Source organism: Hippichthys cyanospilos, chromosome 17 (genome assembly GCF_059441005.1).
Source record: "Hippichthys cyanospilos isolate Australia breed blue-spotted pipefish chromosome 17, RoL_Hcya_1.0, whole genome shotgun sequence".
NCBI lineage: Eukaryota > Metazoa > Chordata > Actinopteri > Syngnathiformes > Syngnathidae > Hippichthys > Hippichthys cyanospilos.
The window spans coordinates 10,735,706-10,750,768 of record NC_142385.1 but is presented as its reverse complement, the minus strand read 5'-3'; the positions used below and the strand labels follow the sequence as shown (position 1 = coordinate 10,750,768).

The 15,063-nt window shown below is 38.2% G+C and overlaps 1 protein-coding gene across 1 annotated transcript in view; it reads right to left on the bottom strand.

Moving 5' to 3' along the window:
• LOC148409630 (myoferlin-like) overlaps positions 1-14,492 on the bottom strand; it is a 28,821-nt gene extending 14,329 nt beyond the window's left edge. Inside the window, exons 1-22 of the mRNA XM_088438211.1 lie at positions 14,243-14,492; positions 13,662-13,717; positions 12,802-12,893; positions 8,161-8,269; positions 7,810-8,058; positions 7,095-7,223; positions 6,949-7,011; positions 6,823-6,873; positions 6,688-6,718; positions 5,929-6,044; positions 5,718-5,844; positions 5,545-5,648; positions 4,553-4,621; positions 4,430-4,473; positions 3,187-3,269; positions 2,991-3,029; positions 1,693-1,817; positions 1,509-1,622; positions 1,239-1,416; positions 829-953; positions 626-735; positions 347-539 (exon numbers count right to left, since the gene is read on the bottom strand). Of these exons, the coding sequence (XP_088294337.1) occupies positions 347-539; positions 626-735; positions 829-953; positions 1,239-1,416; positions 1,509-1,622; positions 1,693-1,817; positions 2,991-3,029; positions 3,187-3,269; positions 4,430-4,473; positions 4,553-4,621; positions 5,545-5,648; positions 5,718-5,844; positions 5,929-6,044; positions 6,688-6,718; positions 6,823-6,873; positions 6,949-7,011; positions 7,095-7,223; positions 7,810-8,058; positions 8,161-8,269; positions 12,802-12,893; positions 13,662-13,717; positions 14,243-14,330 (2,295 nt within the window). The 5' untranslated portion in view covers positions 14,331-14,492. The remainder of the gene's footprint in view (positions 1-346; positions 540-625; positions 736-828; positions 954-1,238; positions 1,417-1,508; positions 1,623-1,692; positions 1,818-2,990; positions 3,030-3,186; positions 3,270-4,429; positions 4,474-4,552; positions 4,622-5,544; positions 5,649-5,717; positions 5,845-5,928; positions 6,045-6,687; positions 6,719-6,822; positions 6,874-6,948; positions 7,012-7,094; positions 7,224-7,809; positions 8,059-8,160; positions 8,270-12,801; positions 12,894-13,661; positions 13,718-14,242) is intronic.
• Between the last annotated feature and the right edge of the window lie 571 nt (positions 14,493-15,063).

The following is a 15,063-nucleotide window of genomic DNA, read 5'->3' as shown; positions in this document are numbered from 1 at the left end:
TTTCTATTTAGCATTCTTCAATACTTATATTTTTGTTAATATTTATAATATTTTTTCTCAAGTTATTTTATTTTTTTAGGATTTGATTATTTGCAATGTTTATGTTTGCAGTGCAAGATTTCTTTTTGGCATTTTTTTGACCCCTATCATGCCACAAAGTATAAGCATGAGCAAGTCAATACTTTGCGGCATTATGAGAAAATATGCTATGTTTTTAGCATTTAGCCCAAAAGTACATTCGACCATGCTTGCGGCTACTTTCAAACATACTTGTACGCGTTATAATTTTGACTCCACATTAGCAGTTCAACGACGGAAAAATGCGGTCGGCCGGTTGTGCTTTTACCTCTTCCGCAAGCACCGCGAGTTTTTCCGCCCACGACTCGATGTCGGCCAGAGTGTCCGGGATGTCTTGGGCTTCCTCTCGCATGCGTCTGGCTGCCTGATTGATGCTCTTCAAGCCGCTGTCTCTCAGTTTCTTGAGTTGGATGTCCAGGGATGTCAGGTTGGAGCGGCCCTCCAGTTCCGGCATCGGGAAACTGGACACGATGCGGGACCAAATGATTTCGCGTACGAAAACAAAATGTCGGCCAATAAAGTCGGTTGAGTCCTATCCTTCACTTACGTTTCAAGGTCTTCAATCAGCTGACTCAGCAACTTCACCCACACGCCAGATAGCTGGTTTTCAGGTGCTTTAGCTAAGACTCCCGTTCTAAACACCTCCAGGTTAGATTGCTGTTAGAAAACACAATAAAACTCCAGAGTCAGCTTTCATCACACTCTAGCACAAAATAGACCATTTTATTTGAGCATAAAATGAAACATTACCAAGCGCCGATGGATGTAAAGGAGGATATTGATGGTGTCCATGCGGTGGCTGATGTCCTCCCAAAATGAGGTGACAACAACTACCGGCTTGGTGCTCGCCCACGGAAGGTAATAATAGTGGTTACCTTGAAACATCACACACTACTATTTAAAAAAACGTAGCCTTGTCTACGGAGGGGAAGTTAAAAAAAAAACAAAAAACAAATACAAATTCTTATGCTAATGACTCATATATATACATATACATATATATATATTGGTAATGGGCACTAAAGTAATCAATTACTTTGGTGGGTACCAAAGTTGATTACTTTTGGTAATAGGCACTTAAGTAATCAATTACCTTGGTAATGGGTTCAAACTAATAGAACACACGATTGTAAAATAATTTCGAATTGTGGCTCACTCACCATCAAACACAGCGCAACTATACTGAGTAGTGGAGGCCAGCGGTTTGCAGGTGGTGTCCAGCTTGTTGCCGTAGTTACCGATGCTGACCTCAAACTGAATTGGCTCCCCCGGTTCCTGGATCATGGAAGCGCTGTGGAACACTGCACAGAGGCAGTACTTCCGTCTCCTCTGGTACTTCTGATGTAAGAGATAGGAAAAAGGAATTCTATATTTTTATGACGAGATGACGAAACTTATTTCTCTTTTTTTGGCAATGCATTGAGTATTACCTGTACCACCAAAATGTCATCACTGGGGATGCTGTCTACTGCTTTGTCAACTTTACCCTCTAACTTAGTGGACATTTCCACCAGGATCCTTCCTCTGTAGGCCACTCCTTCTCCCTGCTCAAAAAGAGTCGGAAATGAACCAAAACGGGAGCCTTAAATGATTACGTAGTAACTAACTTTGTACCTTTCCCAAATTGAGATCTTCATAAGGATCTGGCAGTCCGGTGAACTCTCTGGGGCTGCCGTAGAGGTTGATGTAGCAGGGACCAAAAACGGGCAGGAAACCAACTTCAGACTCTCCCGTAGCGGCTTCATGGAGATACGAACACAATTGGACTTGGATTTCACTATGCTTGATGGAAAGCTTGTTAGTTTGCAGGACGAAGCTTGTTAGGAAGCAGTGGAGGCAGCTTTTGATTTAAAAAAATAAAAAAAACAGCAAAAAAACCTCATCTTTAGATTACCGTCCATCATAAGACACAATAGGGTATACACAGTACCAGTCAAAAGTTTGAAAACACGCTAATTACTGCTTCTGAAAATTATTTGACCCACCTATTATTTTTGTTTGCAAGGGACAACTATAATGTCCCTGGGTCATTTTGACCCAGAACATATTTCATCTCCCAAACGTGTCTGCATAGTGTAGAATCCAAATCCAAAATCATGTTTCAACCAGCAATTTATGTTTATTTCTCAAAAGCAGAAATAACAGCTCGGGTCATTTTGACCCGGAGTCATGTGTAATTAATTATTCAAAATTTTTAGGAACTTTTTTTGTGTATTATCCAGCCAACTCACAAATCTTGTGATCCCCCCCCTTCAAAAGTAATTATATTCTCGGGTCATTTTGACCCCGGGGTCACATTTAATGCAACATTTTCAGAAACCTTTTTTGTGTATAATCTGGCCAACTAACAAATTTATGATTTCTTTTTTTTTTCCCTCCTCAGAAACAACTATATTTTCGTGTCATTTTGACACAGGCTGTGCTTATCAAAACCTGAAAAAAAAAATCAAAACATAAACAATGACAACAATGATACCTTTTGTCATTGATTTTTTACTGTAGTTTTTTGTATGCGAGCATTTTAAAGAGTTTGCCTTTTTTGTTCGCAGACGATTTAATCCATTTTTTCACTTGTTTTGTTGTAAGTTTGGTTTAGTTTCAATTCATTTTTGTGATTGCAACACTTTTTTTTTTTTTTTTTTTGCTACTTATACATCTTCTTGTTTTTGGTTGCAGCATCTTTGCTCCAGTTGACTGGTACTGTCGTGTACCCCCACACACTATTAAAAAAAACTAGGATGGTTTAAAAAAATGATTGGCATGAAAGCAAATTCACAGAAGATTGCAGAAATTTTTGCAGCATGCATCCAATGGAAAAAAAATGATTTAGGGAACACTGTACTGAGCATCTTAGCATGCACAAAATTATTAATAGCACACAAGCAGCACAGCAAAGTAGAACACAGGTGAACCTTCATACGATGACAAATCCGCATTTCCTGCATGTTCCTCTATTCCATGGGGAAAAAAACAAAACAAAAAAAAAGGGACCATTTAGAACCAAAAAAAAAAAAAAGTGGAGAAAATGTTTGCAGATTTGCTTTTCCATGGAGATTAATCTTTAACATACGTGACAAGGAAAACTGAAAAATGAATGATTAGCCATACCTTCTATTTCACCCCCGGAGGACGCTATTTTGGCCAAGTTGAGGTATGTGGTGCCAACAGCATCATTCCCGGTCACGCGGTCCCTGCAGTCACACATAACTTGCTTTCATTAACGCACAGCTCAGTGCACACATTCATACGGCAAGAAAAACTCAAGCGTGACATGCAAATCCCACAATGTATTTCCATGCTCTGCGTTTGGTGGATCTGCAATCACATGAAACTATATGGAAAAAAAACTCTCTGATAGTGTCCTCCAGTCTAATGAATAATCCAGAGCTGGTCAAACCTTCTCAGTCCATTAAAAAACAAACAAATAAACAAAACAAAAAACCTGGTGACGTTAATTGACGTCGATGGCATTCCGTGGTTGGGTTAATGATAAGCATCAATGGAAGTGAATGAGTTTTTTCACTTTTTGATCATCAAGATTTTCTTCAAAACTTCAAAATAAAGATTTTCTTGCATTTATCTCTATCTAGAAAAATGTTGGACCGATTGAAGTAAAAGCCAAATTTTTTTGTGTTTTTTTTTTTGTTAATTTTTTCCTCCTAATTTCCAGACTTTCAGACAATTTCAACTTTGAACTGTTCAACTTATCCATAATATTTTAAAATTGAAGATAAAAGCCTAAAAAAATTGTACTTTTTGTTATCTCCTATTTTCCCATTATATGACCGATTCAAACTGTTCAAATTACAAATAATTTCACATTTTTCAATACCATTCTACATAATTAAATGATTATGGAATGATTTTGGACAATGTGGAGCCATATTAAATGACATGGACTTTTTACAAGAATTCATGTCATTCAATATGGCTCCATATTGCTTCATATGCTTCCGTATTCCTTTATTTCTCAGCATTTCACATCATTTGACACGTTTCCACAATTTAACCGAAAACGGCTTCTCCTTGTTCACTTCTGCGTTTGAGCGGCAAATCAGTCCGAGTTTTTCTGGCGCTTCCTCTTCCACCTATTTCCCTCCCGCCTTCCTGAACTGGGCTTATCAGACATATTGTTCGCTCAGGAGTACACGGTGATGAAAATTAGCAGGAAGACGGTGCCAACAGGATTACGGAGTTTGTTATTGTGAGGGAAGGGAGGGGCCGGAGGGAGTCTGACTCACGGGCCACATAAATCGCATCTGGCCGCCGATGGAAACGCGCCCAAGCGGAGCTGACCGCATCGCACTATGAATGCGTGCTCAACTTTCGCGCGGATCCGTTCGTGACTTACCAATCAAAGACTGTCAGTTTGACGCGCTCGCACATGGAAGGGAACTACAAAAGAAAAGAAGGCCTCAAACATTCTTTCGTCATGACTGTGTTGGCCTAAGATATAGGATATCGAATTTATCACCTTGACTTGAAGATTCAACACTTGGTTCCACTCTGGATTCGCATTTCTCTCCATGATCCGAGTACACAGCTGCATAGACATGAAGGGTCATATAAGTGCCCGTTCATGGTAAATAGCATATACCGTAAATTTCGGACAATAGGCCGCAGAAATTGGGCAAAAAAAAAAAAACTATTTCAACTTGCGTCAAACTATAAGCCGCAGGTTGTAACATATTTATGTGGAAAGATGGTATATGCAAGTTTTTTAATGTTTTTATTTATTTAACTGAAACGTTTTTCACTGCTTACGTACAGCACCAAGATATTCAAATCACATAACACCAATACTGAAAAAAAAATCCAATACTCAATACTATAATACAAAATACTTTGTTAGTCTTTTTCTAACATTAGTTTATTATTTAAAATATGAATACATTGCACATTAGTCGCATATACTGTAATATCATTATATATATCTATGAAATTTTCTCATGAAAAAAAATCCATACAAGATCTTATTCAACTTTTAAAACGCTTGTTTTTATATTGTGTTTATTTCAATACATTTACATTATATTTATTCAATAAAGATATCTTTTACTCAATACAATATACTCAAAATCAACAATTTGATAGTGTCTTCTGTTTTCTATGTTTAGTTGATTATTTTATTGGACATATGTATAAACGCATTGCATCTAACTGCCATATACAATCAGATCTATAAATAATTATGCATTTGTATATGAAATTTCCATGTGGCAATTTTTTATGACATTAAACTTCTAAAACTAGTTGTTCCAAATTTTAACAGTTTTTCAATAAATTGAACATAGTCACATTTGCTCTAACGGTAGATTGCACCATGGTGGCTAGTTTATTAAAAAAAAAAAAAAGCTGCAGAAAATCCATAGATAAGACGCAAGGCTCAAATCATGAGAAAAAAGTTTCATCTTATAATCCGAAATTTGCAGTAAATACGATGCTGTGTGATGAAAGCGTTTGAACCTTTTTTCCAGCGAAACGAGCCTCAATGAAAGGATCCACGAGGTTCTTCTTATTTTCATTTGCCCCAAAAACCTCCTTCAGTGACTGGACGAAGGCATCATCCACTGAAATGCGGGATCAACTAAATCTCCATCTTCATTTGGTTTCAACCTAAAAAATTTGCAGTGTCTTACTTTGGGGTATGTCCTCAGCCCGAAACACCTTGAGTGACAAGGTGGCCCATCGGAGCGTGACGCCGGCCGGAAGCAGCAGGTTGCTTTCGATGTCATCCTGGTCGTCGTTAGAGTCCCTCTTCTCCGACTGCGCGAGGAGGCGGACCGTTCATTTACGCGACAAAGACAAGATAGCGCCTCGAACATCAGACGGGATGCTCTTTATTCTTACCGGCTGCTCGTCTCCGATCCCGACGACGAAAAGGCTGACTTTCAGATAGCCTTTAGCTCCGGAGCTGGAGTCATCTGGATCATTCAGGAGCAACCACTTCCTCATCACGCAGTGGCCTACGGTGAGAAATGCCATGAGAAAAAAAAAAAAAAACTATCATCTAAGTCAAGGTTACGAGAAGGTGCTTTTTAATGGACAGGAAAAGTGTTTTTTTTTTTTTTTTAAGAATTACAGTAACTAATTTTAGGAGGAAAGACCTTGAAGCACCTCAACATTTGGTGAATATTTATACCATAAATGGTCCCCTTTTTAAAAAGTGTGGAAACAATGTAAGACCTAAAAATGTGTCTATTGTAAATTTGCCTATGCTAACCAGTTAGCAATCACATTCGCATTAGCATACTACATACACTTAAGTAAATATATATTAAAAAAATTATTTTACTTCCAATATATCAATTATTTTCCAGAAGCTCTGGTGTGGTTATATATTTATTGTTTGTAAAAAAAAAGAGAGAGAGAGAGAGAGATAGCTAGCTAGATAGCTATGCTGTTTGTCAAAAAGTGTATTCTCTATTTTTAAGCCAACAAAGGTACATGTATTTCCATATGGTATAATTGACATTTTTATGAGGGGCTTTGATCGGGACAAATGACCTAAATATAGGATTAGTCCTTTTTTTGACCAATAATTGAGTTATTCTTCACCCAACTGTTTTTCCAGTGAAGCATTTGTATACACCTTTTTTATAAGCTTACCTGCGTCATCATACACATAGCCAACGTCAAGCTTGTGAGAGAGGGAAAAAAAAAGACAAGAATAGTGTTAAACATATTCCAAACAACTTGCACATAAATGGACTGATACTATAAAAAAAAAATTCAAAATTGTACCTTAAATTCTCCCATGAGACTGTCAGCCCTCAGAGAGTAGGAATTATAAACCTGCAAAGCAAGAGTAAAAAAAAAATGATCCGCCTTCCAAAGTAGACAGAAACACTTACTGTATTGTTTACTTACCCGAAAATTCATATTTTGTTCAAACAGGTCTGATGGAAGCATGTGGACATTATAGAAAAACATCTGTTCAAAAGGAGCATGTGTTAAATACAAGATACCTTTCCAGGTGAATTTTTTTTTTTTTTTTTTTTTTGGGGGGGGGGCACCTCATCAAAGAAGGGGTTGTTTCCTCGCTTAATCCTTGTCCTGTGGGTCTGTCCGCACACCTGCACCTTAACCACCGGCTTGATGTTGTTGCCCGGCAACTGACGGGCCTCGATAATACGGATGCGGATCTGATCGACACAAATCAGACAGAAAAATATGAGCATAGCTAAAAGAATGGCTAAAGATACAGTATTTGTAGATGACAATTATGGCAGAAATGAATTCTTATAATGCAAGCCATTAAAAGAAATGAAAACCAATTTTGACTAACCATTGTTAGTGTTTACGCACTCTACCAAGTCCCATAGAAAGAAAACGTCAACTGACGTCAGTGGCACTCTCAGTAAGGTTTCCATTGATGTCTTTTTACGTCAATGGCACTCTAAGTGTTAATTTTTTTTTTTTTTTTTTGGAGGGGGTGGGAATTTTTTTCTGTGGTGCCTGCCATATTTGGGTGGAAATCACTGGATTAGAGGCTTATCCCACAGGAAATTGTCAAATGTGATGACTCAGATGCTAAAACTTAGTTCCTGTTATTCACATTGGACGTCACCACATTCTCCAACGGCTTGACAGTAACTTTGGTACGAAATGCATTTCCTTGGCCAACAGCTTGAAGAGCAGGTAACTTCAAATACTCAAATTAAAAAAAAGCAAACATGAAGACTACCTCAAAATCGCGTTTATCGAAACGTCGCTCACGGTCCCACTTACCTGGAAGTCCTGTGGTTTGTTTACAAGCCGGTGTCGATTCTGCGACCTTGCGATCCGTCTGCGGAGGCTCGTGGACTGACTGGGAGCGGAGGGGCCCGGGACAGAACCAATCGGAGCCCCGTCAGGCAAAGTCTCGTCACCTTGCCCCCCGCCGCCGGAATCCACTGTGGAATCCCCATCTTGGGATTCGTCTGCATTTGAGTTAGCGTTGGCCGGTGGATCGTAACCAATGACCAGGTTCATGGTCGCCTGTGAGGAAATAATCATTTTCCCACTCATTCACTGCCATTGACGGCTATAGACGTCAAAATTCATTTGGTGAATGAGCTGAAAATATCCAAATGTACTTACACCGATATTGTGGCCATTCTCGTCGAGCAAATGCACATTTTTCGCCGGTAGTGATCTTTGTTGACCGGAGGCAAGTTCTCTCAAAGGAATTCTCGTCGACCCGATGAATCTGCCAGAAAAAAAAAAACGTAACGCTCATCAAGAGCCGCGTGACACCTAAGCACTGATTTCCTGAGTCAAGTCAACTCCGGCTGGCTGCTAATGGACCTTGCAAACATATTAGTCCAAAATATATGGGCTCCATACTCATAAAGTGCACTCAAGATGTCATTGGCACACACGAAAAAAAGGAAAAGGGCACAATTAAGGTCACCACCCAAAGCTAACAAGCCCCGCCTGCTGAGGCAAACAAATGCAGTCTGGGAGCCAGCAAGACACACACAGAAGCCAACCAGTCACAAAGCAGCGTGTAAACAACTTTTCAATCATTTCAACATCCTCAAGCGCTGTTTATAGCTAGCTGAATAAGCAACTTGACTTGATAAGAGTCAAGAGAGCACTTAAAGTTGATCATGAATTGGAAAGAGTTTTGTTAGATTGTTTTTTGTGCAGGAATTTACATAAGTGGAGGGCTGAACTGACGCAAAAAAAAAAAAAGTGGCCTGGTCCCTTGGGGTAAAACAGGGGAAAAAAAAAAAAGACCCCAGGCCACCAGGCATCTGTCCGGTGTGCTAGATGACCAATCAGGAAGTTGTTCTCAAATAGAGGGTGGAGTGTCACGGAAAAAAAGGCTTTGTTTTTGCCATGTCAAGTGTAATTGCAATAAAATAGGGATAGGCATTTTTTTTCAGGGCACTTTGATGTACTTGGTTATTTTTTTCAGTTTTAGACTAACCTGTGTAAACTCTACAAAAGTAGTTCAAAGTTGCTCAAAGTTGATTCATATTATGTACTGTTTTATTTTGTTAGTTTTCAAAAACTCTCAATGACCTCAGTAGATTGATATATGAAATACGTATGTATCATTTTTTAGTTTAGGACACTTTGATCCACTTTTTTTAGATTTGGAGTAACCTATAACTTGTATAAATATTGTTGAAAAAAAAAGTAGTGAGCAGTTCATTGCTTTTTTTTTTCTTTTGTTAATGTTAAAAAAAAGTCAATGACATCAGTAAATCAGTATCATATTACATATTATGATAAATATTGTTTTATTTCAGGCACGTTTGATGCCTTATTTTTTCGGATTTTGACTAACCTGAAACCTGTATAAATGCTGTAAAATAGTAGCTAACATTTGTTCAAATTTAATTTGCTTTCTTTATCCTTTTGCTAATATTAAAAAGGATACAGTTTTAGGTATATTTTTACAATTTTTAAAGATAATAATTGAATCACTCAGTGCGGCGAGTGGGGGCATACAGAAGGTTTTCTCTTTCCTGGGCTGGTTTTGCAAAATATAATTGAGAAGCCCTGGCACATTAAACTGTTGGAACTGGAAAACAATATTACAAACAATTCTCTTTCAGGTAATGAAAACCAGTCAAGCGAATATTAAACTGCAAACTTGAAGTATGACTGGAATACTGCGTTGCCAATGACAACACACTCGCTTATTGCAAACAAAATTATGTTGACTTTCTATTTGATTCCAGCCCATGCTGGATGTGTCAAATGCTACAAAACGCCCCAAAAGAGCATTTCATTTCCTACTAAAGGAATATTTATCACCAAATGCTGGAATTCTATGAAGCAACACTTATAAATTATACTTTAGCTGATTAAGTAACTTAAAGCATATAAAAGCCACTAATAAACACAAAAACATGCAATCTCATATTGTCTAAAAATGATGTGGACAGCTGCGCGCATTCACACTGTGGCCAAACAAACAGCTGGACCAGAGACTTTTATAGGGAGGAGAGCCTGAAGTGGTTTTGGCAAAGGACTAGGCGTCCCTCATCAAGAGGGACGCTGATTTGTGTTAGTGACTCTACAGTTCTGGTATGTTTGCGCAGTTGCATCAGTGTCCAACAAAAAAATATTCTGTGTCCTTTACTATTCATCTTTGCTATCAGACTAAAAGCGATTACGCCACAAAGTCAGACTGTTTAGTTAATAGCCGATAAGTAGTGAGACCGGTCTGATGATCTTCAGTACTAGGTTGAACCATCGCTGAATTGTTTTCAGAGGAAATCTTACTGACCACACTTCAGTTCCTGAGCTAAACTGGTTTTGAGGTGCATGATAAGATTTTTGTCAGCCACAAAGCAAAAAGTAATGAATTTAACGCTTTTTATTTGATCAAATGACTGTACAGTATTAACTTGTCTCAATCCAGATACATTTCTACATTCACCGGGTGCTGGACGATTCCTATCTGCACTAATTCTTTTTTCTGTTTTAGTACTTACACGTAAAGTTAACTCCATGTCTGCGGTTCTACAGTTACACTGCAATTGAAACAACGCAGTAATATAAGTGTAACACGAAAATAAAAGCGGCTAATGTATTTAATCCAAGGCTATAATACAATCATATCCCACATCTGAGAAATGCAGTGGACAGGAGTGCAATTAACAATCATGTCCACTGAATAGCATTATGCTTTAGATGATATTCAATCGGTGGATGTCTGTTCTCATTTATAACTGCCTGCCCTATATAGAGGACTATAAAAGACGGTTTTATGAACATTTGTCCCAATTTTATCTGTCACATACACTACAAGTAAAACAAAGTACTGCTGAGGATGAAAAAAAAAAAAAAAAGTCTAAATAGTGAATTAAAAAAACTTCTATCTTGCATTTCCTGGCCAAGAGCCAATCCGAAACGCATCCCAGAAGGCTCTTATCAGCAAGCAATTTCATGCAAAACTTATATAAAAAGCAAAACAACACCAAAAAATATCTTAACACTTAATTCTACACATTACTTCAACCGTCAAATTTATTTAGCTATTTTTTAAATTCGTATTAGCAGAGGTCTTAACCTGGTAAACTCATCACTGAAGGAATTGTGCTAATCAAATGATGGCATCACGACAGTGCTGCTTCTCATTTAGAAAATCTAATCAGTCCAGAGGGCACCGTTTGGCGTGTCCCCTCCCCTTTAGGGTTGCCATAACAATGAAGATTAAGCACAAAAACAGATTCTGGAAAACTACTCAAAAGAGAGAGGGGGGAAAGCCCTGCGCGATGACTGTGAACATCTTTGGGGAGTGTGTCAGACAAGCCAGTGGAAAACTTTGCTCAACGTGGACTCATACGCTGGGGAGACATTTGGAAAAGCTCCTCCCTCACTTAGGACTGTCACATGCGTAAAAGGGGAAACTTCATGCAAAGAAACATACAAAAAAAGTTGCAAGCTCTAAAGTTGCGCGGCAGTAATTAGTGTGCCAGAGGAAACATTCTTTGTGGCTGCTCTGAATTAGTCCCATATGTCATTCTGCATTTTCTACCACGAGCAGCTTTTTTTCTCCTCGTGTTATATTGTCAAGACAAGATTGAACTAGAATCCTGAAGAGAATTTGCCCCATTCTTGATGTCTGAGAGCACAAACGGCAATCCATGCGCCTATTGTTGCCCAATCAAGATGGGTCGGCCCACGCGGCTCTCGGCGAGTCTCGGCATGGCGCGCGGGGCGTGGGGGGGCTGAGGCAGCCAACAAGCCGTTTTTCACTACAGTATCACAGCGCCCACATATAATCTATTTCAAGGGAAATATTGAACCTAAAAAACGAAACCCCGTCAGGAAAAGAAAATTAAAGCCTGATAATGAAGTCAACGCATGTAATGCCTATATTAGCCTAATATCAAAATGACTAAGTAGGATACCATAATGAGCTATCGTGTTTAAATGTTTATTTTCCTTCAAGTGCATTTATCCTGGAGAGAACGATCCACCGTTCTTTAAGTTTAATTTCCATTACAATATTACATTTAGTTGCATTGATAAAATTATAAAAACACAATAAATAAATTAGATTTGTTGTTTTTATTTTTATCTTGAAAAAAAACAACAATAAAATAGAAAGGTGTCCGCGGACTGGAGCAAGAAAACACAATAATATCCTTGTGTGTAATCCTAAATATATACTGACAAAAATCTGAAATCTTTTTATAAAAACATCCAGTTTGTTACTAAATATGCGCCTATGACAGGATTGTGTTCTTCCCCGTTTAGTTTGACTTCTGTTTTCAGACGTCACTGGACCGTGGTTACCTGACAACTTCTCATTACAAAGAAAAAATGGAGACAATTCTTCCGCATTGGCAATGTAAGGAAATGATTCGGTATATGAACTGTTGACTCGTCTTGTTCTGTGTGTTTCTCTTTTTTCCTTTGGGTTCCATGGCCTATTAAACACCTGCAGTTTTTTGTTTTTATTTTTAAGCCACCTTGCCTGGCACCAATTGAAACACGAAAAATGTGTCATGTTTGCTAACCGTTTAAAACAAAAAATATACCGCCCCATCTTTTTTTTTTTTTTTCAAACTTTATGGATAAAGCTGCAAGCAGCCACTAGGGCGGCGCTAAAGAGCCACATGCTGCTCTGAAATCGCAGCTTTGACAACCTCTGATCTATTTATCAGCTTAACAATATAGATTTTTTTTGGTTCAAATTGAGAAACAAATTTGCCATTCTACAAAAGCAAAGGTTAAAAGCGGGGGGGATCAATCTTGGGGGACGCCACTTACTTATCTTTCCCGAAAGTCTCAGAGTCTTTCACAATCACATCAATGTGGGAGTTGGGTTCCAGTGCAGCTCCGTTTAGGTTGAACTCAAGGACCTGACAGGCAATATAAAGCAAATATTAGCTATAGAAACATTTTTTTTAAATCATCTATTGCATCTTAATGGTTTAATGGGTTATCAGTGGAAGTCACTTTGTAGCATCTAACAAGATTTTTTTTTTAAATAAACCTCATCTAAATCTCTAATATTTAGAGTGATTTAAATAAATGTGGTGATTTCTAATAGTTTTTTTTTTTTTTTTATAACATGATGAGCAAAAACAGTAAATCAAAAGAAATAATGCTGAAGTTACATAGGACCAGTTGTTTTGCAATCTGATTGGTTCAATACAGTACTGCTAATAATAATAAAGTGAAATAAAAAAGCAGTTCCCGGATGAAATTAGATTTACCTTTGATTTGAACACAATCTCATTTATGGAGTCACTGCTGTGGCAGGAAGAGTGCATTTTGTTTTCAAATTAAGAGCAAATTAGTTGGAACATGAGTTTTTGCTAAATCGTGTGATAGTGACTCCTTCGTAGATTGTTGCCTTTATTTTGTTAGGGTTTTGTTATTAATGGGAACATTTTTCAGCAATAAAATTGATTGTCCACAAAAAATCTTCAAGTTTTTCAATAAAATATGCACAGAGATACCGCTGCATCCAAAAACGTTTTGCGGTAGTCAGGGGGTGCTGAAAATATATCACGAGGGGTACACCATCATGGTAGATTTGACATGTCAACAGATATGGACTGAAATCTAATTGGACAAAAAAAAAAAAAAAAATCAATCTGTGGATGTTGGACCAAAACATTTACCTCATTCCATACTGGATTCAGCTCACTATCAATAACATTTGTTTTCTTCTTTTCATCTGAAAAGAAGGTGGGGAAAAAAGATGACGAGGAATCATGCCAAAAACAAATGAATCACATTAAAACACAAGAGATGTTTCTTCAAAAATGCTGTTTTAAGTTATTTGGGAATCAACGAGTGAGCTGCAGTTATTGCCTTATAAGGGGAAAAGCGAGCACACCTGCAGGCTATAGGTAACCGCTGAGCTGACATATTTGTAGGGACTGAAGCCATTTTGCCCCTGGTCGCCATTTATTTTACCATCAGAGCCATTTAGAACTTGTCTCCTTTCAACATTGCATTCTTTTTCCTGTCTCACTTCCAAATGGGAATGTTTGGACACGTAGGGACAATTGTGTTGACGTCCTTAGGTGACGTCAGTTTCTTTTGGGGAATCTTTTGTGATTTAAATTGAAACACGGGATACAAAGAAATAGACACATATCACATTGAGGATACAAGTATTATTGCGACTCTTTTAATCCTTGAAATATTGCGTTCCTTAGTTTTAATAAGTTGTACAATAAAAGAAAAAAACGCTTACCCCTGAACCCAACCGTCGTGATTGGATCAGGACTTCCAACCTTCTTTTTTGGCAAACCTGAAGCTGATTCCACCAAAATCCGCAACATGATGATCCGGTTTTTGAAAAAGAAAAACAAAAGTTAGTTAATGAGTAAAGCGGTCGATCCCTAGAGAATTAATAAGATTAGCATCTTCTCGGACGCAGACAAAAGTTGATTTCCGAGTGCAGAAACGCGTTGGGAAATGAAAATGGGGGCGGACCATGGACGTGTAATTATCCTGAGTGGGGACAGATCGTGGGCAGCTGCTGCCATCCAGTGAAACGCTGACACCAAACTTGTATTCAAACCAAGAAATGCATAACCGGCAGAAACTTTTAATTAATTATTAAGACTAAAATGGCGACTTCGTACGCTACCGAACAAAAATTAACCAGCAAAACTTTGCTTGACCCCCTCTTTTTAGTTTAAGTAAATATGTGACTCTGTCGCCATCTAGCGGCAATACAGCTCCATACCATCGAGCAATGAGTACCAGAATATGGATCTCGATGTTTAAACGTGTATCAAATAAAAGTGAGCTTTAAACAATTAATATATATAAATAATAATAATACCTTCCATTGTCGTTTCAACACCGATTCATATCACTTTTTGGTGACTTGCATTTCTCTCCAAAGAGGCAAATTAAATGCACCTGCGGCCAGCTGTTTGGTCACGTGACAATTATTTGCCTTTGAAATGTTCTTGATCACAGGTGCCAAACTCAAGGCTCGGGGGCCGGAACCAGTCCACCACATCATTTTGTGTGGCCCACGAAAACATTACGCTTGTTAGTCAC